Genomic DNA, 24,639 nt, shown 5'->3' with positions numbered 1-24,639 from the left:
ACGCAGAAAAAAAGGCACAGATGATCAAGGACTGGGGCACAACCACTTGAAGTTAGAATTGCTGTTGGAGGAAATTGTGTGCTTTTCATTGCAGTGACTAGTTTGCAGTTCCTGTGCTGGATGTTCTAGAAAAGATCTTAGAAAATGACTCAACAATATACTAGAAGTCAAGATACTTAGGATGAGGTGAGGGGGGGTTACCGCCTGCACTGAAATGTGTAGGTATTTATGTGAGCAGGAAAAGCCAGCATCGCTGCTAGCCCAAACCTGCTCTTACCTGTCAGCACAAACACTTCAACATTGGATAAGAAAATTGGCTTAGCTGAAAACCAGGCTTAATTTGAAAGCAATGAGAATTATCCGGCATATTTTGAAGGAAATGGCTGAATTGTAGATCATGTTTAAAAACACAAAGTCCTATCTACTTGGAAATTCTTACTCATTTTTTCTGGAGTCTGAGTTAAAATTAAGTCAATTTGAAGTTTTGGGTTGTTGGGGTTTTTTTAATAGTTAAAGATGTGGTACTTGGCTTTGACTTCTGCTGCCATTTTTTGTGGTTTTGTAGTAGTATGTAAGAGATTCACAGCAGTGAAAACAGACTACATTAGTCGCTCTACTTTGATATCAATGTGGCTTATAAAATATAGCAGGAAAATGATCATGAAGCCAGAGGCATAGTGAAGTTGATGTTCCTGCTGTACAAGAGACTGAGGGTTTGTATTGAGCAGCTTTGTGACTAGAGATCCATGCTGAGGTTGGTGGGACCCTCATTTGTAAGTCTTACATGCTCTTACAGCTTGGCATGTAGCAAGCATTTTCACATGGAACATTGCTGAGTTACTTCTGGATATAGTGGAATTCTTTGGGAAGGTCGGGGAGGTAATCGATCATATGCTGACAGCTTGGGGCTCTGAGAAAATGGTCAAATGGAGGGCTGGGATGCAGGAAAACAAACTTTCCTAGATGGTAACTGTCACTTAGCCAAGCTATACATTTTTCAAGTTTTTAAACCTTTACTCCCAGCCTTAGCTTCTTCATGACATTTTTTGCTGCTTCTCTGTGAAATCTCATCAGATGTTGACATTTTACCGGTACTGGTGCATCTACAGTCTTCCAGGTGTGACCTTGAGCTATAGCAGTATTTCTTTGTAGAGCCCTTTCAGAAACTCTACTGCTGCCAAGATGGGTAGTTTCAGAATTTTGATAATCTCTTCATTATGCTTTGACCTCTGGGACAAGGACTCGGTTTCTTTCAGGAACTGCTCAAAATGGTCTTTGCAGCTAGAAAAATAAGACTTGAGTGTAGGTGGGAGTTAAGCTGGCAGTCTACTGGGATATTGCATATGTTTACCACAAAAATGTTTGCATTTCTCTAGGCTATGATCCTGAGTTTCTGTATCAGAGTGGATAATGCGCTAAAGAGAAACATACAGCTTTGGTTCCAAATCATAGAATCATAGAAGGATTAAAGATGAGGATCAAAAGGATCAAAAAAGGATGAAAGAATCTATGACTTGTTTTTTGAGATCTAGTTTTCACTGACCATATTTACAGCTATGTCAGTTTGTATACGCAGTCTGACAGCTTAAAATCAACACTGGTTGTCAGTCTCTCTGCAGTATGATGGAGTATTAGGACTGACTTACTGCAATTACTTTTAGTTAATCCTGAGGTAATTTATAAATGAATACACTGATAGGAGTAGAGACTGGCGTAAGTGAGGCTTTATTAATGACTATCAAATGTGAAAGAGTCTGTCCCAAAAATTCACTTGTTAATTTTACCAATTGTTTGCTGACAGAATATGGTCGTGGATCGGATTTTCTCTGGTATCCAGCCAACTGGGACGCCTCATCTGGGTAACTACCTTGGAGCCATTCAGAACTGGGTGAATCTGCAGGAAGAGTGCAGCTCAGTGCTATATAGCATTATGGACATGCACTCTCTCACCATGCCCAAGGAACCAGCTGTCCTGCGCCAGAACATACTGGACACCACTGCTGCCATCCTTGCCTGTGGTATTGACCCAAAGAAGTGTTTCCTGTTCCGACAGTCACTGGTTAGTGCTCCTGTTACATTAGGTTTGTTTCTCAGTAAGTGGCTTTCCACACATGTTAATGACTGAGTATAGCATTGATCAGCTTTGTGTCAGTGTAGAAAATATTAGCAATGTTGCATTGCAAACTTAGGCCTTGCTGCTGTTTCGAAGTGGCTGAAACCATGTTTGAGAAGTCCGTTTAGGGATAAGTATACTTGAAATTTCCCAGGCAGAGCTAGGAGTTAACGCAGGTTATGAGTAAAACACAGAAAAAGCCTGTTAGGAGACTGTTAGTTTAGTTAGTTAGTGCATAAATGTAGTCTGTGCAACCATAAAGCCAGTAAAGGCAAGTAAAACACATTTCTGTGGTTTCATATCAGCACTTAGCAATTAGTCTGCCAGCTGCACAATTATCTCCAGCAGGTAGTTGGCATGGTAAGTTTTGTGTAGGTTCCATCACCAGGGAGTTAATGTCTTCTCTGGAACTTTTTTTTTCCCCTTTGCTATAACCTGCTTTACATATGTACCTTTTTCCACCTGATCTGGTAATTCATATGTGAGATATTTGTTTCTACTCTTGACCACCCCAAGGGGTACTGGACTTACCTTCCTACTTGGCATATGTCAGCTTAGTCTATCACATGCTGCATTTTCCTGGAACACAATTTAGTTTCTTGCTTCATTAACTTCCTGTTATTGACTAAACTGGCAAACTTATATGATTTCCAACAGAGACAGATGTGTCATAGCTCCTGCTCTTCTGAAGACATATTTAATGGATGTCTGACTTGCAGCAACTGCAAAGTTGATATGCATAGAGCCTGAATTGTATCAATGCAAGATGAAACTGTGATATTAAATTCCTCCTTTGAACATGGTTCTTTACAGGCAGAGTTTCCTGTGGTCGTCAAACTGCAAATGACAATCATAGTTCCATATCCCTGGTGGATATTGATATGATGAACACAGATACACTTCCTGCTTCATTTTTCCTTTGTATTAAAAAAATTAATCTAAATAGATTAGCTAAGACTTCTAGTGGAGAAATGTTTAAATTCATTTATCCTTTGTTCAAATCTGTTTATTCTTTTTAAGAAGTACCAGCTTGGGTTTTATTTTGTCTCTACTCTGACTTAAATTCATTCATATTGAGGCTACACAAACTGGAAAGCCAACGATGCAGTAAAAAACAACCTGGAGTTTTGTTTTTAATTCCTTTCAAGCAGCTGAATGATTCAGCTGGTTACAACACAGACTAGATACACAGACAGGATTCTTCAGCCTAGGAGATGAAGAAGGTTATGGTTAGAGAAGAATAAAGTAAAGGTTTATAAAACAGCAAGTAAAATGGAGAAAATAGATAGAGAACTTGTGGTTTATCCATTGAAGAACATGAATCAAAATCGTGTGTCAAAATAAATTAGAGCCTGGTAGATTCAGTATGAGCTGAATTTCATGAAATCCACAATTAGGCTACAAAACTCCTTGGCAGAAGATACAGTGCATGCTGAAATATGTATGAATGCAGGAAAGGACTCGCCGAATTCATCTGAAATATCTGCCGGGGACTGTTCTATACCTGAGGTACCACTTCTGCAGGTAGTGCTGCAACCACAGTTGGGATGCTGTTTTGTACTTAGGCTCTTTTCTGATGGTTGCTCTTGGAGATGAATATTTGAGCTGTTCCAGTGTTGTTTTTCTTACATTCTTACATGTCCAAAAGCTAAACTACTACTATTCCAGGTCTTGCTAAAGCCAGCACACAGACTTCCCTTGAAGCCAGCAGATTATCAGTGAGGCTCTTACATTACAGTCATTAGAATCCCAGATTAATTTAGGTTGGAAGGGACCTTAAAGCTCATCCAGCTCCAACCACCTGCCATGGACCAGGTTGCTCCAAGCAACCCATCCACTAGACCAGGTTGCTTCAGGCCCCATCCAACCTGTCCTTGAATGCTGCCAAGGATAGGGCAGCCACAGCCTCTTTGGGCAACCTGTGCCAGCGCCTCACCACCCTCACGTGGAAGAACTTCTTCCTTATATCCAGTCTCAGTCTTCCCCCTGGAAGGTTAAAGCCATTTCCCCTTGTCCTGTCCCTACAGGACCTTGAAAAACCTCCCTCAGCAGCTCTTTTGTAGACACCTTTAAGGTATTGAAAGGCCTCAATAAGGTCTCCCCAGAGCCTTCTCTTTTGCAGGCTGAGCAACCACAGAAAGCATGCTGTATCTTTCAGAATATAATAATGCGGAGATTGAGTCTTTGAGTCCCTAAAGAGAAAGTATCAAACTCAGAAATGATGGGAGGACAGAACTGTAGCTGATGCTTCTACAGAACCAGTGCAGTCAACAGCCAGTGAAATTTTAGCTAGCTAGGCTTGAAAAATGTTCAGCTTTAGCAAACAAAAGTTTCCAACACCAAAAATTAATCTGATTTCTGTTATGGTGGTTAGGCGGGCCTCTGTTAAAGAGACTAACAGAGAAAAAAAGTTGGCTATCATTGTTCCTAATAGCCAACCTAAATCTCCCCTGGCACAGCTTGAGGCTGTTTCTTCTTGTTCTGTTTCTTGTTACCTAGGAGAAGAGACTGATCCCACCTCACTATGACCTCCTGTCAGGTAGTTGTAGAGCGTGATAAGGTCCTCCCTGAGCCTTCTCCAGACTAAACCCCACCAGGTCCTTCAGTCGTTCTTCGTCAGACTTGTGCTCCATACGTTACACCAGCTCCATTGCCCTTCTCTGGACCTGAAGGTCCTTTTTCTAGTACCAGAGAAGGTCTTTTACAATTGTTTGTGAATCCAGACTGTTTCTGAAGTGGTTCAGGCTGAAGTGGTGTGTTGCCTACCCCAGAACAAGTCTATTCAAGCTGTATGTAGTGGTCAGGTACACCCAGAGATGCACTATGGTCTGTTACAACTGCATTGGCAGGACCAGATGTTTCTCTGGAAGCAATTAAAAGGAATATCTGTGTGTAGTGCTTGATGCGAGGAAAGGAGACAGGAACCTTGCTAATGTGATTATTGTTTTAGTATGATAATGAAATAGTATAGTATGGAATGTCATAATATCGAGATGATTGTTCCTAAAAACAAGGGTGTGAAATGTATTGCAGCTATTGCTAATCAGGAAAGTTTATGGCTTGATTTTGGCTTGGTAACTGCTCAATTTTCCAAAGAAGGAGCTGGCCTCCCCTTTCCAGCCACTGCAGCACTCTCCAAGGGTGGTCTGAAACCCCACTATTTTGTTTACAAACATCTGGCTGAGGTGTAAAGCAAAGTGAGGAAACCCATTTGTATCCTGAAATTGGTTGTATTTCCAGAGGTCCTCAGGAAAGCAATGAAAATCCAGCTGCGAATAAAGAACTGCTTTAGGTACTTGCTTATGGGCAAAGTAAATGTCTCTCTTCAATACCAGATCAGACTCATAAATGAGAGATTTCTCAGTAGATTAACTCTACAATTATTAATGTATTTTGAGTTCTATCTTGAGACTTAGGAGAACTGTAGCTCATAGAAGTGCTACTGCAGTTTCTTCTGATTAACACTACAACTGATGGCTGGTAGTACCCTGATTCTGGAACAGTAACAGCAGAATTCAATACCTGCGTTGCAAAAGGATGCTGGTAATGGTAAGCCCCATGAAAGGAATTGCTCAGGCAGCCACTGAATGCTGCTGTGGCCTCTTACCTTTCTCTGGATTAACCTGGTCAAGAAAGGTCTACAGTTACTGAAGAGCGGGATGTGTTGGTTTGTTTGGCTTACTCTTTCTGTACCTGCTTTCTGTTGCCCCTTCTGTTGCTTCTCTGGAAGGTTTGTAATATGTGAAAAAGAATATTGATCTCTTTTTTTTCCCAAAATGCTTGTGCATTTGGTAAGGGTTTCACTGCCAGTAGGCTGTTATTTACAGCAGCATTTGTGCAGATTGAATCTGTAATCCAGAGCTCCAGACTTTTTCCACATTTTACCATCCTTTCCAATACAATCAAGAGATGAAGGGCTGTTTCTGATGTATCAGGTATACACTTAAATTACTGTTAAAGTGCTAGTTTTATGAAAATCAGTTCTGTATGCTTCAGAATCTACCATTTATAAATTACAGGGTTTTATAATATATATAAACAGGAAGTTAATAGCTGGCTGTGTATTTTGTGTCCATACATAGCAGTTCACCAAATGCCTCCCACACTTACATTAATATGTATAAACTTGAACTCCAGCTTAGGAGAGTAGTGGCTACAAAGAACAAGTGATGATACCTTCAAAATATTTAGAAGCAAGAAGGATGATGCTGAATATTTAGGGGAGTGTTCGGAACTGCATTGTCTGCGAAGGGTTACAAACAAGCGCGTTTTATTAGAGTATCTAGGAAAACCCAGTTGTGGAACATGTTGGACACCGGTGTGGTCTCCTGGTGGGAGCAGCTCTTCTGTTACAACTTGTTCAATCCTATTTTCTGAAGTAGGAAGACAAGTCAGCTTGCAAGACAAGTCATAGAAGAGGGACAATTTCTAAAACAATACAAATAAATGCAGATTTCAAGATGATGCCTTTTTCTTTGGAGTACGGCTGCGAGATGTGCAAACCCCAATTTGCTCTCAGAGAAAATAACGTCGAGATATGCTTTAACTGCCTGCCTTTGCTTATCAGGCATAAAAGAGAAGCAACAGAATAATGACATATCCAATATATCCTGAAAATCCTAGAAGAAAGAGCAAATATATTCTTTGAGTTGTACCATAACTGATAAAAGCTGTACCAGTTGTCTTTCATAAAACTTAGACTGTTTTATGAAAACCAAAAAGGACTACAGGGCAGAAATAAGGAAGACAGTAAGCAATCTGCACACATGGGAAGGTTATATGGTATAACCGATTTTCTCTGATTCCTGGTGGGTACAATACACATTTCAGTGCTTACCCATAACCATCTTGTATCTCATCTGCTTCACAGTAAAAACAACGGCTGAAACTGCAGTTGCTTTTATGTGGTCTCACGCTGTCCTTCCTGTCCACCTATCTGTTGTAGTAGACATATGCAGAATGTGCCACGAGAAACTAAAATTCCCTCAGAGTTGATCTAGCAGCAGGGCCTGGTCTGCTCTACTCACACTACTGTGAGGAGCATTGTGAGTTTCTGGGCAATGTAACATTCTGTTTCTGGGTAGAAAATTGCAGTTTTCAGCCTTCTGGAGGGGGTGATTTATTTCCCGAGTATAATCAGCTGCAGTATCCTTGCAGTATGCAAGCAAATTGAAGAAGTAACTCTGGGAGGTGGGAATTTGCCAATTTGTCTTAGCCTTGAAAAGCCAAACTACGATAATTTCAATGTGAACACTCTTTCCCTGCTATTATTTTCCAGAAGTATCCAGCTGTTTTGTTTTGTGGGCAGAGTTGGAATACATTCATGCTACTTCTTGTCCAATTTTCAGAGGGGCTGAAAAGCTTCCATTGCATCATAGCTTATAAATTCAATAAAGTCCATAATTTAGCATGGTCTATTGAAAACTTCCTGTCAGAAGAGGAAGTATGTAACTGTTTAATTTAGAAAATGATTCTGCTTCTCTCATCCCTCTGTTTTCTCCCCCATAGGACTGGGCTAGACGTAATTGGAGCTTAGTGGGAAGAAAAGTCATGGTTCTTTTTTTCCCTTCCTTCTTCATTAATTTACTTGGTTTATCTTATGCTGTTATGTAGCTGTTGGGTGTTCCTCTCCCCACCAGTCTTCTGGCCACACCAAACGACTTCCTCAAACAGTATTGTCAGTTAGACTAGGAGCTTGTTTCTGCAAATAATTTAATTTCAGAATTAATAAAGGGAGGAAAAAGGGTTCCTTGGCCAAAACACTGTGTTCCATCTGGGTTTATAACCAAGTCACCTGATTCCAGTAGGGGTATTCTTGGTCAGGGTCTTATTCTATAAGTTTTAACTAAATATACATGAAGATAAGCTGTGAACATGTTCAAAGGTAACAGTGAAAGGTATAAATCCTGATAGATAACCACCCCCCCAATTCAGCTCATTGCTTAATGTGTTCTGTAAATCAGATGTTGCCTTTGTAACCGTGAACTTACTCCACCTACACCTGAATTATTTCTTTGAACAGGAATTTGGGATACCACGTCAAATTTTCTGTCATGAAAATACCTTACTGGGTATTCAGTTTCTGTGTGCATTTGATTCAAGAGCAGTCTATTTTGTTTTGTTTATGGCCTTCTTATTCTCTTTAGCTGTATGATACAGAGATGCATTACCAAGTGTCCTGGACATACAGCTTGCAGCCTTAGGCATTAATAAAATCCTACCTCTTATTCAAGAAAAATAAATGTGAGCAGCACCTTCTTTTAAAAGGCCTTTTGGGAGCACTAACTGGTACTTCTGGAAGAGACAAAAATCCTAACGAATAAGATTTCACTTTGTTTCTTTCTTTAGGATGCTTTCCTTCCTCTGGTCAGATTTCTTTTCACATGCGACTATCCAAATTACCTCTTCAGGCCTGTTTGTCCTCTACACTGTCAAAATCAAGTCTTTGACATTTATTGCCCATTTAAAATGTAGCCCTTTATGAGGATACACTGCTGAGGGGAAGCTGGCTCCACATAACAGATACACAGCAAATGTGCAATTGTTTACAGAGAAGGGCTGTAGGTTGCAACTTAAGGAAGTCCATCTTGAAAATGGAGTACTTCATCTCTTCTTGGAGGTTGATTGCCGCTTCAGCTGCTGACACACAGCTATGTACCTAAGCCTCAGAAAGCTGGTTTGCCAGCTTTCAGATCTGCTCAAAGTATCCATGTACTTGAACCTCATTGCTTCCTGTCCTCCTGAGCTGTATGTCTCAGCATGGAAAGTCAGCAAGAATTATTTGCACTAAAAGTAGGTATTGGTTGTCCATGTATATCATCAGCTGTGGCTGTGGCCAGGGAGTAGCAGCAGTAACTTGGTAGTGAATAGCTAAGATCAAGGACAAAGTAATGGATCTGCAGGGAGAAACCCTGAGGTTGTACTTCAGCATATAACATCTTAGAGGTGATCCAAGTTTAACTTGTGATCTGAGTTTAGTAATGTCAAATGGCCGCAGGAGTGAACAATTGAGAAGCTCTTTGTCTGTAAAAAGGGAGGGTCAGGGCACTCAGCCAGCTGAAGAAGCAGAAATGGTTGTGCCTTCTAGACAACTGCTCCTTGTCACTTGGAAGTGGCTACCTCTGCTAAATAAGTGTGCTTTAACAACAAAAGGAATCTGACTGGGCAGCCTTGGTCTTGTTGGGCCACAAGAAATGGATGTAAGTAGTTTGTTCTGGAAGTAACTCTTTGATTAGTGTTTAGTAAGCCAGGTTGTGGGGGATGCTTAATGCAATGGAAATTAAGGAGGAAATGTGGTACTGGGAATAGCAGAGAGATGACCATCTCGACCCTTTGAGAAGTATTGATGGGTTTTACAGACTTGGAACAAATTAGGAAAGAAAACTGTTAGAGTGGGCAAGAGCACAGGACAAGAAAAAGTTAATGATTTGATGTATTCACTCAGCAAAGGGTATGATTTGGGGTTACTATATGGATCTGGTTAAACTTGTTTGTAAAAACTGTTAATGGGAAGTAGTTGGCTTTGTACAGGAAACAATAAACACAGGACTTATAAGACTGTTAGTCTTCCAGGGATTTTCAGCCAAACTGCAAGAAATATTCCTTGAGAAAATAATGTTTTTATTGAAAATAAGCTGTTATATTCTTTCAGTACACAAAAGTAGCTGGAATTGACACAAAGTGTTTCATGGATTAGATAGCTGGTTTTCAGAATTAGAAGTGATTGTGGCAATCTTGGAGGTTGGTTGGACATACAGTTCAGGAACCGTCACTGGCTGCGAGTTCTGTTTGTTGGACATAGAATTACGGTTTTCTAAGTTTTGTAGGATTTTTATCCTGGAGGATTTGGAGGAGATGGCACTGCTGAGAAACTGCTGTCTCCATTGGAAAAGAGCTAAGCTGCCTATTAGCTGTTCTCTTTCAGGAAGCTGGGGCATTCCTGAAGTACATCATAGCTCCAGAGGGTACTACTCTTGTCAGATGCAAACTAAATTCTTTACTGGTTCAAGTATACACCAAATAAACCGAATGGATTGGAACCGGGTATATTTTATTTCCTAGATACATGGTTTGATTCTGAGTGAACTCATTTAAAAATGAAAAGGCAGAAGAGCTCCTATTTTTTTAAATGAAAACTGTGTTAAATAGAGACCTTTGACAAAGGTCTTCCTTGTGGTGGCACAATAAATGCAACCTAACGCAACAGAAAGCAACTGCAAATCAGTTGACAGATTGATACAAAGATGAGATGTCTTTTCTGTTTCATTTCTATTTCCTAGAGGGATTGCCTCTCTCTGTAGTACTGTGGGAAAATAAAAGTCCTTGTGGGATTGAATCCAAGAGAAAATGCGTTACTGGGATTGTTATTGACCCACACATCAAGATGATAACAGTAATCAAGAGATGTTAAGTGAGATGATGCCTTACGCTAAATAATGCTACATCAAGCATTTGATTCTTTTGGTTAAAAAAGGCATCTTTTGGGAAGGAGGCCTTTTCCAGTTAAATACATTTCCAATTGGAATCCAAAAGATTCAAAGATTAATATTTAGTTCAATAAAATGCATGAGGAAGGGGAGGCTAAGATGTAGATGAATTAAGCACAGTAGTTTGTGTCCTCTTTGAGGATATTCTTACAAATGGAGGAAAAAAAGTCTAAATAAAAGTGGTCACACTGATTTTAAATAATTTCAGTCCTGAAAGAATTTTCTAGTATTCTTGAATGGAGTCTTCTTTTGAAAGTCTTCAAAATCAGGTTTTGAATAGGAAAGTCATAGAATCATAGAATAATTAGGGTTGGAAAGGACCTAAGGATCATCTAGTTCCAAGCCCCTGCCATCAGCAGGGACACCTCACACTAGACCATGTCACCCAAGGCCCTTCCAGCCTGGCCTTGAACACTGCCATGGGTGGAGCATTTACCACTCCTCTGGGCAGCCTGTTCCATTGCCTCACCACCCTGACAGTAAAGAGGGTGAGGTTCCTTGTATCTAACCTAAATCTTCCCTGTTTCACTTTGAATCCATTACCACTTGTCCTACCTCTGTGGTCCCGGATGAAGAGTCCCTGTCTGGCATCCTTGTAGGCTCCCTTCAGATACTAAAAGTCTGCTCTGAGGACAGAACACAATGATTCGTTACACCAGTGTATAGTAACATGTAGCACACATACATGCCAGAAAGGAAGCGTAGAATAGGCCTTTATTTTACTGGTATCGTATATATCTTCACTTCTTCCAGTTTCTTTGTATCTGAAGTTATGCAATCAAAGTGATGGAGTATTGTATCTTAATGAGTAACCCACATTTGAGCTGATGCATGGTGACCAACCAGATGCAGCAATTACCTGCCCCTCTTACCAAGTAGTTTAAACCATGATTAAGTCTGATAAATGATTTGTAGTTTAAGCCTAGTGCCTCCTGATTCACATGCTAACATACAGTCAGTTACTGCAATTTGGGTGATGAATGTTAACTCGTTAGGCTCCAGTTCTGATTTTTTTTCCCAACTCAAACATCTGCCCTTCTGTGTATTTTCTCCCCCATTTTTCTTCGTGATATTCAGCAGTCTAGCAAAGGACTGTGTGTGTTAGAGAATTAACAGTGAATGTAATTTGCTAGAACCCAGAACTGCAGATTCAAGTCTACAAATGCTGTTCAGATAATTTGGTGGTTTGGTAACTGATGTAATCTCAAAGACCCTGATGCAGTGAAGCACACATGCAGTGTTGGCTGTGGAAGCAATGTCTGACGTAGCTGGATCAGTAAGTGCGTAGCTTTTTAAGGGACTCCTTGTCAACACAAGTGCAACAGAGCACCATCTCCTCTCTGTCCGTGACTGAAAGAAAGGAATGAGAAACCACTTTGAACCAGATGGAGATGTCTTCTAAATGAAATAGGGGTCTTGAGCTTAGTATTTTCTATAAAGTTCAGTTTACTGTTTTTGTCTTGCAGAAGGTACATTTGGTGCATTTTGTTGCGCTTTGTTGTGACAGAGAAAATCAGCATGAGGAAATTAAAAGAAAAAAAAGACTGCAGGAAAGGCAGAAAGAAGGGAAAGAGAATCAGCCTGGAATATTTCTTATCTTCATCCACTGAGCTGCTGCCTTGAAGTCAGATACCCCTATACAACATTGACAGCGGAAATAGTCTGATGTCTGTTAGCTAGGAAATTACTACACTTCAAATCTGACAACAAAGGAATTACCATTAACAGTGCTAGTAATTCTTACTTGTTTGTAAACACTTTCTACTGCCTTCCATCTGGGTTGCTATATATTGTTGCAAGCATGAAGTTTTGAACATCTTGGAGTTGGGTTTTTAAGATGCTCTTAAAGACCCAAATCTGCCAATACTGAGAAGAATGAATCAAACATGTAAGCAAAGAGCACAATATGAGTCATCATATGTATAGCTAACTAACAATAGACAAAATGGCACAAAAGAAGTGAAAGAACTGCATATGCATTAGCAATGCTTGCCTCTTTTACTAGTCCTAAAATGAGTATTTGAAATGCCAAAGCTGAAGAGTGTCTATCAAGAAGCTAACAGGTATATGGACATCCAATCCTTCTCTTTCACCTGCAGATCAGTATTAGCTTTGATAGGATTGCAGAACTGAGGGACAAATGGACAAATTAAGCCTCAGTTCAGGCTGTAGTGTAGTTTGGCTTCAGCTGTTCCTCTTTTGCAGACAGGTCAGGGTCATTCAGACCTATTGGCTCACCCAAAGCCCTGACAAGCTTCACCCAGACCCTCCACTCGGGCATCTTCTGCCCAGTGCCCCCAGTGCTCTGATTAGGCTCTTGTCCCCTGTCTTCATCCGAGCTACCTCAGCATGTGCCTGTGCTTGCTGTCCTGTTCTTGCTGCTCCAATTTGCTCACTGGGCTTCCTGGGTTGACCTTGCTATGTCCAATGCTCACCAGACTCTCACTGTCACCACCCCTGTCCTGATTAAATACTGCAGGACATTGTCCTGCTCAGGGAGGTCGCTGGTTTTGCCTGGCTTTGGGCTGTCTGCAGCCAGAGCCTCGTGGAGCAGCCCAGCTCTTCTTGTCCCCTGACCCATTAGCTCAAGCTTCTGTGGAGGACCTGCAATTATACCAGCAGACATCTTGTGGTGCAGTGGAGCTCAGGCAAGGATTAGGAGCAGTCTGGCCTGATCTTAAATGGGTCTTGGGGCTTCTGGGGTCTTGGGCAGAGAATATGGGTGGAGGGGTCAGGTGAAGCTGATAGGGACAATTAAGGGAAATGAGTGCATTCAGGGCCCTGATGCAGAAGAAATGAAGCCTGAGTAACTTACTGGCACTGGAAATGAGAAAGGCAAAGAGGTTTTGTAACTACTAATGTGTTATCTCAAAGTGTGGGGATATCTCAAAAGTTGTGGCATAGTGGCCAGCAGTTGGCTAGTTTACATGTGTGTTCAACTCTGTTGTTACTAAAGCATTTTCTTTCTTTTTTAGAAAAAGAGTGGATAGGATCAAGAGCCTTTGTATGCTGCTTGACTGTAGTGCATTCAATCCATGCAGTGTCCAGAACTTTCCATTAGCCTGTCACTTCAACTTACTGAAAAAATAAGACAAAAATAAATGGTTTTCTGATCTCTAATACTATTTATCTCTATTGATTTTGAGAAAATAGACATATAAATGCAGAAGACTAAAATCAATCCTGACTTTGTACTTCCAGGTTCCTGAGCATGCAGAACTTGCCTGGATTCTTGGGTGCTTAACTAATGTGCCACGTCTGCTACGCTTGCCCCAGTGGAAGGTATGGACAGTTTCATAAGTTCAGTGGAATTATATGGGAATTCAGTAGAACTGCTGTCCTTAAAATACTTGTTACCTGTGAAGTACCAGCTGTATCTTGGTTACCCTTGCTTTAGGTTTATGTCCTATGGCAGAAAAAGGAATATGTGTCTTTCCAGGTCTGCTGCTATCAGTAGACATTTTCCTTCTGGAAGCTACAGCATAATATTTTTTTGAAGAGACTTGCACAAACTGTAATAAATAGGAGGTTTGTTCAGTCTAGTTAAAGTGATTTTGCTAGATCCTTGGAGTTATTTCAATGCTTCTTTAATAATGCAAAACAACAAGATATTGCAGTGGAAACCATGAGCCTTGCTGATGAAGGAGTTCCATAAACAGCTTTTCTTTTCCTACCATGAAGAGTGGTGGCTCTGTACTTCTTATGGGAGAGGGTGCAAAAGAAGCATATGTTGGAAGAGGATTATAGAAATTAAAAACATTAAAAACGTGCTGAGTGATAAAGTTAATGCACCTTAAATGTTTGCCTTTACAAATTTCAAATGTTTGTCTTTTTAGTCTTAGGACATCAGCAGCAGGACTATATCAATGGAGTTCTTGCATTTAATTTCCTTGTATTTTATTTTGGCATTTTGTAAGCAGAAAAACCAAAAGGCAGAAGAGAGAAGTATCAAAAAAGGAAGAAAAAAAACCCTATATTAAGAGCAGTTTGGCTTGCAGACTTCAGAGGAGTCTTAAATACCTCCAGATGTTTGCTTTCTTACTGTTTTTCTTCTTAATTAAATAAAAACAGTAAAACTTAAATACAGCAACCAGCGTTAATGCAGGGCATAGATTAAAGCCAACCTTTTCAAACCTGAGGTTCTAAAGTTAAGCTTTTAAATCTAACTTTAACTGGATTGACTTTCCAAGCCCACAGATAGGTGTTACAGGTGCTAGGCTTTGCAAATTAGGTCCCCTGAACCTTAGGCACTTCGCTATGTGGACAGAAGACAGAGGGTGAGAAAAACCTAAAGATATTTGAATAGTAATGATGAAATGAAGATTTTGAGGGGCTTAGTATATTTAACTGCTATTTGTTAAAAGCAAAAAGTAGATACGCCATTACTAGAACAGAATTAGAAACAGTAGCCTGACTACCTTGAATTAAATGATACATATCCTAAAACAATGTGGATTTGAATTAATTTCTATTTGATTTCTAAATTAAATTAATTTCTAATTTCTAATTAATTTCTAAAATGATATGGATATGAATTAATTAAAATCACAGCCTGTGATACCATTAGCCAAAAGCATGATTCTGCTGTTTTTCTTTTGCAAACAGATGAAGCGTGCCAGCCAGAATAATGAAGGAACTGTTGGGTTGTTGACCTACCCTGTGCTTCAAGCAGCAGATATTTTGCTGTACAAGTAAGAGGCAGAATGTGAGCCCGTGGGCAATGTCTGTTCGGCTGCATTGGAATGAATGTCTGTCAGGTCAACATGCTAACTTCTGAAGTGGGGTAGCTGGGTGTGATTAGATCAGAAGATGGGAAATGGATGACAGCTTTTTACCTCTCAAGTGGCTGGTTCAAATCTAGCCTGGTTTGAAAGCAAATGACAGCGCTATAAAGAGAAAAAGCTGATAGCTTCAGAATAATTATTAGGGAATTACAACCCATTGATGCTTAATTATATATATTACATGCTCACAGACATACATATACCTTTTTTTAAGTAGTTATGCCTTATGTAGTATACTGCAGAGATACTTAAACTGACTGTATATAGCATACACATATTAGTGTGTCATTCTATGTAGGCCTGTTGATACTGGTGAATAATTTACTGCATCTTGTGGTACCTGAGCTAGTTCAATTTCTTTTGTGGTGTCCCATGTGGGTGGAAGTATACCCTGGTTAGGGACAGGTGACTCAGTATACCAAAGTTTGTAGCCTAGCTGATAGAACTTGTAGTGCATTATTTTAAATTGCCTCACTAAGTAAATGTTAGAGACAGTGCACTATGTATTAATGATCTTTATGTTCCAAGCATATGTACTTTCTGAAATTGTTCTGAAGTTGTGAGTATTTGTTGGGACAGAGAAGTCATACAAAACTACAAAGACTTTAGGGACTTTAGGAGGGCAGAGTAACCAAGATTAGCCAGTTGTTAACCCAGAAAAATGCAGCTAGAGAAATTTAATCTGAAGTGATCATTAGCAGGGAAAAACAGTAATGTCAGAAGACCAGTAGATGGTATTTCTGATTCGCTTGATTTTTAATTTAAACTAGTGGGAAGCAAGCAAAAGTCAGAATGAATTTGAACATTAAAATTCTCTTCGAATCAGTGACTCCCATTTGATTGTCAAGCAGTATTTAAGAATGAAATTTAGACAACTTTATCAGAAATCACCTTGTTTTCGTTGAGATCGACCACCTATGTTATCTCTAATAAGATCGTGTGATTCCTTAGTGAAGCCTGTGATTTGTTTGCTACCATGTGTATTAACAGCAGGCTGTCCAGGCAGAGCAAAAAACAAGGCAGTGAAAGAGAAACATTATCTCTTTGAAGAAATTTGCATAATATCTCTAATAAAAAATGTTTTAATATGAAAACATAATATAGGGAACAAGAATCAGGAAGAAATGGAAACACGGGAAGAGCATGGCAGTCATGAAGAAGAGTTAAGAACTGGAGGGTGGGCAAAACAGTACTGATTCAGATGAACCAAGAATTAAAGAGACAGGAAAATGGACAGAAGGTAAATATATGGCAGAAAGGAATAAAAATAGCCCTAGGACAGGAATACATGTATGTATGTATATATAAAAGCAGCAAGGAAAAAGGCAAAGAATCATGCAGAAGCATTTATAAAGATAATATGTTTTCTGTTTAGTGGCCAACTTTGTGAATATGGAACCATTTTGGCATATGGAAACATTTCTTTTGACCTGCTTAAAGTATATTGATAATGGTAACTGATTTTCTTTCGGTTAGTTGTAGGCCACTGGGATTTCCTATTGGCTACTGTAACTGTTTTTAGGTTGTCTTGCTAATTGTTTGGTGGGGGATAAAGGTGGACAAATTGATTCCTGGATGTCAGCCCAGTAATTCAGGATCGGAAGGAAGGAGTACCGTGTTGAACTGAAATTTTCTGGGAATTTAAAAGATGTGCAGTGAACTTTCTTACACTGGAACAGATCCAGGATTCAGAGCTTAATACCCCACAAGCCTTAGTTAAAAATCAGCTGGGGAAGGGAGAGTAATCAGAAGCTGGCAAGACTTCAAGTCTGCCTCATCTCAAAGAAACAGACATTTTTAGTGAGCATGATTAACTGTGGGAAAGAATCACCAGGGGAAGTAATGGATTCTTCACCTCCTGATGTCCTCTGATGCAGATTGTGTTTTCCTCCAGACCTGCATTCAAGCTATTGAGTTCAATGCAGAAGATCAATTGATCCTTTGATCCTAACAGTTCTCATCTATGAATGATAACACTTGTGGCAATAGAGGCACTGGCCCACATGATACTTACACAGTGGTGACCCATGAGGAAGAACTGCTCTCTTCTTTCCTTCCCTTGATAAATCCACAGTACTAACATCTCAACCTGAGAAAACAAGGCAAGGTGCTTGTGTTTTATGCTTTGCAGATCTTTCTTTGTTTGCAGGCTGTAACACATGCTCTTTGATCTCTAAAGAGACAGCAGGAGATAATACAAAAACCTTTCTTTGAGCTGAATTTAATTATTTGCTCTTATTGCTATCTTCACTGTATATGTTTTCACAAAAGGCTGTTTTTGCCCTTGGAGATGTGCTTCTGTTCAGCACAAAAAGCAGGCTCATCCTGGGATACAGTCAGTTTGGGATCTTGTTGCCACATCACCTATATCTGACTTGGACTGCGTGGCTCAGTCTGGCCCTCAGTCATGGCAGAAGCTGTGACAGTCTTGAGTGACATTTTAGCAGAACCAGAAAGCTTTGCTGAGTTTCCTGTATCTGTCTTTTATTAAAAGGTCAACACATGTTCCCGTTGGAGAAGATCAAGTCCTGCACCTGGAACTAGCCCAAGATATAGCACAACATTTCAACAAGAAATATGGAGAATTCTTTCCTGTGCCCAAAGCCATTTTAAGTGAGCTGGTCTTGGTTATTTTTTTTTCCTTACCCCTTAACAGAACTTCAGGGTTGAAGATGGATTTAAATACTGTAGAAATAGTTTCAGGGACCAAGAAGAGGGAGCAAACTGATGCTAAGAGAGTGGAAAATTAAAAACTGAGAAGAAGACACTAGAGGCTGTGAAACTAAACTCCCAGGATAGACATAAGGCATTACAAATCCCCAGTAGAGGAATGTATGTGATGTCTGATATTCTAGTCCCTGGGCGGGGCGGGGGGCATATGCACTCTGCTGCTGCCTATCAGCCTTGCTCTTCAAGTACTGAACCTTTTAAGAGGAGGGTCTCTGCTCCATGTTGCTACTTCAGCAGACATGTAAGCAACAAGACGAGACCTCTAGCAAGCAGAATTCTTCAAGATCTGAGTGGTAGATGTTTACATTAAGCAGCTAAACAGCTTGGAGGTACTAAAAATCTTTGAAGTATTTAATATATACTTGCATATTTCAGTAAGAGTCTCTTACAGAGCTTAGACTTTTGGGTTTTGATCTTGGATTCAGAGAGATTTACAAGGAAAATCTTCTCAGCCATTAGGTCATAGGCCGGGGGGTGAGGAGGAGTCAGATGGCACAAATGGCATGTTTGTTAAGAAACGTGAAGAACTGGTCAAGGAAGAAGCATTGCATCTTTGTTGTAAGTAATGTAGAGGAATGCACAGCAGAGACCTTCACCCCAAAAGGGCAAGGAGCTCTCACCTTAGAAAAGACAGGCAGTAATAAACCTTTCTCACTTTTCAAGCCTCAGTGACAACAATGGTGTTAGACTCAGAATGGAGCTCAGAGAATACTCAGTATTGCAAGCTGTGCAGTTTCTAATAAGCAGTTCAATACTAAGCACTGGAGTGAGGAGCTGAGTGTAGCTTATGGTGCAGGTGAAACTGTTACCCAGGAAATAAAAAGCTCAATTTGAAGAAAAAGATTTAAAAAAAAGAACTTTTCACTTTCGCTATGAAAAGCATACCTGCATAGGTTCACAAGTATATGCAAAGCAATGGAAATCTCCTTGATGAGTGAAGTTAGGGACCTATTCAGACTCACTAGCTGCAGGCAGTTAGACTACATGGACTCCTTCAAATTTACAGAAAAGAGAAAGCCTCTTCCAAAAGGTGATTCAGAACAGAGCACTTCCTGGGGCAGTCTGAATGGACCCTGGAAGTGCATTTACTCTTTCGCTGAGTACATAAGGCTATGAGGAGTGAGTAACTTAGTTGGCTATATTAGGTGTCTAAAAAACTGATGTGAGTACTTTCTAGATGAGTGATACCTCATGTACTCCATGAATTATGTTTCTTGGTAAAAGACTGAAACAGTTTGGTTTGATGCTCAGAAAATACTTTGCAGTATTCCCTTAATACTGCTATTTTGTGTACACACATACATCTCAGTAGATTGTACAATACCCACACCTTTCTAAGCTGAACAGAGTTTTCCTTCTAACAGAGCTGATTAGTGTTTAGTTAGGGAACTTTTAATAACTGCCTTTATTTAAATTTAGGAGAATTACCAAGAGATTTTGGGTGAAAGAACTTCCTCAAGTAAGGAGATTAACTGTTCTGGGATTCTTTTTTACCACTGGATTTAACCTGTTTCTCCACTGTTAGAGAGCCCTTCAATAATGTGCAGTCCATGCTGTCTAAGTAGCTTGTCCCAAAGCCAGAAATACAAGGGAGGAGACAGTTTTTGAGGAAAATCACTATGTAGCCACAGAAAATATTAGGAGCTGTCCCAGCAGAGTTTCTGCTTACCAAGAGGGGAGAAATGCATCTAGGTTTACATTTAGTTTATGGGAGGAGAAAGGTAGCTTAGGAGGACAGAGAGGGCATATGGACTAAATAGGAATATATGTGATTGTGCTCACAACTCATTTTTAAGCAAGGAGGGCTTGCCCATGGGGTGCTGGTCAGGCATTGGAACAGGCTGCCCAGGGCAGTGCTGGAGTCACCATACCTGGAAGTGTTCACAAAATGTATAGACGAGGCCCTCAGTGGCATGGGTTAGTTGTGGCCTTGGCAGTGCTGGGGAAGGGATGGACTTGATGATCTTAAAGGTCTTTTCCAACACAGTTGATTCTGTGATCATGCTGCTGCAAAGTGTTCTTTTAGCAGTTGTCATCGGAAAACATTGTCTTGGTGTGTTCAGAATTGTTCGTAATTATTCCTTTTTCTTTTTTCTTAAGGTTCAACAAAGAAAATAAAATCCCTCAGAGACCCAGCAGTGAAGATGTCCAAGTCAGACCCGCAGAAGTTGGCCACTGTGAACATAGCAGACAGCCCTGACGACATAGTGCTGAAATTCCGCAAAGCCGTGACTGACTTCACCTCGGAGGTGACCTACGATCCAGCCACTCGCCCTGGTGTCTCCAACTTGGTGTCCATCCATGCTGCAGTGACGGGGCTTAGCATTGAAGAGGTACTGCACCAATCTGTTGGTCTGGACACTGCTCACTACAAAATGGTAGTAGCAGAGTCAGTGATTCAAAAATTTGCACCTATCAGGAATGAAATCAAGAAACTCCAGGAAGACAAATCTCATCTGATGAAGGTTTTAGAGGATGGAGCAGTGAAAGCCAAAGAACTGGCTGCCCCCATCTATCAAGAAATAAGAAGACTGGTGGGATTTCAGTAGACTCTGATGAGTAATCACAAGGACTTTTGTTTCCTGGGACACGCATTTTGATATTTGTATCTTCTTAATAATTTTGGTTTGAAACAAAAGCTTTTTTCCCCTGGAAAATCCAAGTAGAACATTGAAGGTGTTTGCATTAAAAAATGTGCACAAAACCACATTTCCAATGGGACCAGCATTAAGCTTGTCTGGATAGTCAAAGAGGGAGGGCAGGAGGAATCACAATTCATGGAGAAATCATGCAAAACCAAAATATAAGGTTGCCCAAATAGGGTTTTCATTTTTCCATTGGCAGCTGCAAGAAGCTGAAGTACAGGTGAGGTGATAAGAATCTAGCAGGAAGATCTGTCATCTTCTGAAAAATATCCTTACCTGTGCATGTGAGCTCATTAGAAACACACAGCTCATCCCATTGGTAGTTACGCAGCTTTGATATGGTGGTGGAATGTGTTCTTGGATAACCAGAATAAAAGCCCAGGTGATGAAGAGAGAACTTACTGCTTCTCCCTGTTTCGTCTTCAAACTCAGTGTGATTTTGTATCTGCATCTAGATGGTATGAAGTGTGTTACACAGATTTCCATACTCGAAACCTCACTGTAACTACTGTACTAGATGCTCCCTTTGATAGTTACTCCAAAGAACACAGAGAGTGGACTTAAATTTCACTTCTGCCACCTGTGCCGTCCTGCTGATCAGGTCTAAGGTACTTAGTGAGAAAGGACATGTGCTTCAGCTGCTGCTGTTTCACCTGGTGTTTAGTTTAGCAGGGAGCACCAGGATTTGCAGTTCAGCATCCTTTAGAACAGGTACAGGGGGAAAGGATGTAATTCTGTGTGAAAGAAATCTTAGGTTGCAAAGTCAGAGACCTTTCTGTAAAACATATAAAATTATTTATTTAGAAAGTTGTGCTGTCAGAGCCTGAATGGGAGTAAATATGTCTTTATGAACTTTCACTACTGAGCCTCAAGAAAACTCAGTGATAGGAGAATGGTGTTAGACTGCACTGCTCTTAAGCCTCACAAGAGGTAAGACCAGGACCCACGGATCATGGCATTTGTTGGGGAATATGTGGCAAAGGGAAATTGTCAAAAGGAGACAGCCTCTTCCAAAGAGGGGGTAGTAGTACATGTTAAAAGGTAACTAAAGTCCTACTGGTCCTGTGCCAGCATATTTAAGTGTGTCATTGTTCTTAATGGTGCTGTGTCTGAAATTGCTGTACTGTAGTGTAAATTGAGCTAATCCTGTACTCTGGCATCTCATAACCATTGTATGCCTATGACGTTTGTCATGAAGGATTTCAGTCTTATATGACTCAGTAAAACTGGGGGTGGGAGGATGTGTCTGTGTAATGCAGTTGTTTGTTTAAAAAACAGATAAGCTATGTAGTTTTAAAATTCACTTAAAAGTCACTTATCATTGTGAGGTGATTCAGACAGAACTACTTAATGTTGCAAAACAAGAAGTTGTGGGCTGAGTGTCTGCAGGTCTGTACTGAGACCCTGTATTTATTTGTTAGTTCTCTCTGAAGGAGACAATTGCCATGCAAGAACTTGCTGATGACGCAGTTTTTAAAGTTAAAGACTAGAGGAGCAGAATGGGTGGAGACAGAATGATGGGAAACCAAACTTGGTATAGGCAAGCCCAAAGTAATATCCTTTAGAAAGAATAAGTATATTCAAGAACAGGCCCTGGGTTCACATTAACTGCAGCAGATTAGGAAACGACACAGTTGTAACTGCATATTTAGGTAGTTTTACAACACTTTTGTCACTGTTTTAACAGCTGTAATAGTCTGCATGGAAACTACGACAAAACTTCAGGCACGTGGTTACTGCTGCTTACTGACTTGGCATAAAGGGTTTGCTGTGACATTCTTTCTTTAACATGGATTGATTTCTGCAAAGGTCTCACAATAGGTTCCTTAAGAGAAGCTAACATGGTGCTCATGGAGGTACTGCAAATCTTTAACATGAGTATCCAATTTCTACCTGTTCTTCTTTGTTAGTGAAAAAGATAGGAGCATATACTCAAAAGACAAATCATACTTTCAAGGTGTCTTTATACTTCTGATACTCCCACCTAATGCACAGGGTTGATGTTCAACACCTTCTTTGCAGTAAAAATGGAATAGGAGTATTTGTGTGTCTTCAGTACAATATTTTATAAAAGGAAGGAGGGGAGGATGACATCAACAGGTATTTCTGACTTGTTACCCAAACTGTTCTGAGCAGACTTTTCAAAACTGTTAGATTTTTCCAGGGAATCATGTAGGTGAAGCAGGAAGAAAAACTTCAAAAAAGCCCTTTTTTAAGGTAGGCGTTTCATACATTGCATATTGATCAGTGTTTCAGCCAAATTTACTAATTTATCTCTTTTAAATTCAGTAATACAGTAGGGGTTTCCCTTTCCCCTGTCAGTCAAACAGCTCTTACTTGCCTAACCTGTTTCCTTCAAGTAAGGAAACATTCCTGGTTTTCCTTCTCAGGACAGTTAAACGTGTGAAAAATGAATATATTCACCTACTGACTGTTGACATAGCTTTTTATTTTAGTAGCTCTTGCAGAGGAATTCTCAAAATGAAAGCTGCATCTGCCCGGTAAAATAGTCCTATTCTGCTAACAACCATGATCATTAGAGAACAGTTGTTGAGAAGGCTTGATGCTGTGTATCTCAGAAGGATTTGTTTCACACTAATTCTAGTCCAGTGTGCTAGTGATTTACTGTTTGTTTACATTTGGAGTGAAGTAGGTGCACTTCTGAAATGCATGTTCATGTTCCATTGCTGAATGATGCAACGTGTGAGGCCTGCTGAAACGCAGTTAGTGGGGACGGTGGGAAGTTTCTGCAAAAGCACACTCCTGATCCCAGTGGCAATGCTAGTGCAGACATGCCCTGTGGCGCTGTGGAAGTCATTGTAAAGTGTTCTTGAAGGACTGGGTGGGAAACAGATCCAATCACATCTTTCTGAGTTGACGAAAGAAGCATTGGAAGCTGGGAAGGTAACCTTACCCCTTGATGCGTTGCTCTCTTGTCTCAGGTTCCTTTTCTTCAGTGATACTTTTCCTTGAATATGTGCAGTAATTTGTGTCTTAGTCTTGAAATCTCTTCCTTTTCCCATTCTTGTATGTTTCATGCATCTGAAGTACATATACAGTCATTGGGATCTGCAGTATCAGATCTAGCATCTCCAGGTAACTGAAGAGATCCACTTACCTCGAGAGATAAACGTCAGCTCTGCAATGAATGACTTTTTAAGATCTCACTAGAACATGTATACACTTGAGACATTTATCTTAGTGGCTCATGGTTTGTAGGAAGTCATCACTTACTGGAAGATGGCGATAGTCTCACTTCTGTGCTCCCTCTTTAGAGTACAGAATTTACTACGAATTTTAGATACAGGAACAATGTTTTCTTCAGCAGAGATGATAATTGACATTATAAATTAACTCTGGCACTGCTCCAGCATACATCCCTACCTCAAGTAACTGGAGTGTATGTTGTACATTATAATGGAATTCGTAACTTTTAAAGGTGTGGTTTAAGTATCCTTAGTTTTCAAACATGATGATCTGGGCTCTTAGAGTCTCCAGAAGGCCTTGTGCATACTTCTGATTCAGTGTGTGTTTATCTACAAAGAGTTTGAGCAAAACTCCTTGGCAGGATTATGGTTATCTCCATTCAAGGTTAAGGGAGTTCATGTGGGTGAGCTGAAAATCTAAGGAAGGACAGTGAAATGGAGCCCTTGGGGACTGTCTGAAATGGGACTATAGGTTATCAAAGCAAATATTTTCTTATCCTTGGTGGGGGTCCTCATGATCCTGACAACAGTACAGCAGTAAATACTGCTGGCAAAAGCCTTTATGTCAGCTTCTGTAGGAACTCTGTATCAGATTTGTTGATGACAACCATATCCTAGATTGCATCAAAAGAAGCATGACCAGCAGGTCGAAGGAGGTTATCCTGCCCATCTGCG

General features: G+C 40.2%; 1 protein-coding gene across 10 annotated transcripts in view; it reads left to right on the top strand.

Annotated features, from left to right (window-relative positions):
* Nucleotides 1-21,155, top strand: part of WARS2 (tryptophanyl tRNA synthetase 2, mitochondrial) — a 45,663-nt gene extending 24,508 nt beyond the window's left edge. For 6 of the 10 annotated variants that reach the window (XM_065676174.1, XM_065676176.1, XM_065676175.1 and 3 more), the window contains exons 2-6: nt 1,802-2,059; nt 13,801-13,881; nt 15,205-15,290; nt 17,878-17,996; nt 20,214-21,155. In XM_065676174.1, the coding sequence (XP_065532246.1) occupies nt 1,802-2,059; nt 13,801-13,881; nt 15,205-15,290; nt 17,878-17,996; nt 20,214-20,662 (993 nt within the window). In that variant the 3' untranslated portion in view covers nt 20,663-21,155. Of the gene's footprint in view, nt 1-996; nt 1,118-1,801; nt 2,060-13,800; nt 13,882-15,204; nt 15,291-17,877; nt 17,997-20,213 lie in introns of those variants that run through there. The other 4 variants (XM_065676182.1, XM_065676177.1, XM_065676178.1 and 1 more) reach the window with 4 other exon arrangements.
* Nucleotides 21,156-24,639: the final 3,484 nt, after the last annotated feature.

Source organism: Lathamus discolor, chromosome 4 (assembly GCF_037157495.1).
Source record: "Lathamus discolor isolate bLatDis1 chromosome 4, bLatDis1.hap1, whole genome shotgun sequence".
NCBI classification, from domain to species: domain Eukaryota; kingdom Metazoa; phylum Chordata; class Aves; order Psittaciformes; family Psittacidae; genus Lathamus; species Lathamus discolor.
The sequence above is the reverse complement of the archived record's forward strand: the minus strand, read 5'-3'. Positions and strand labels throughout refer to the sequence as shown.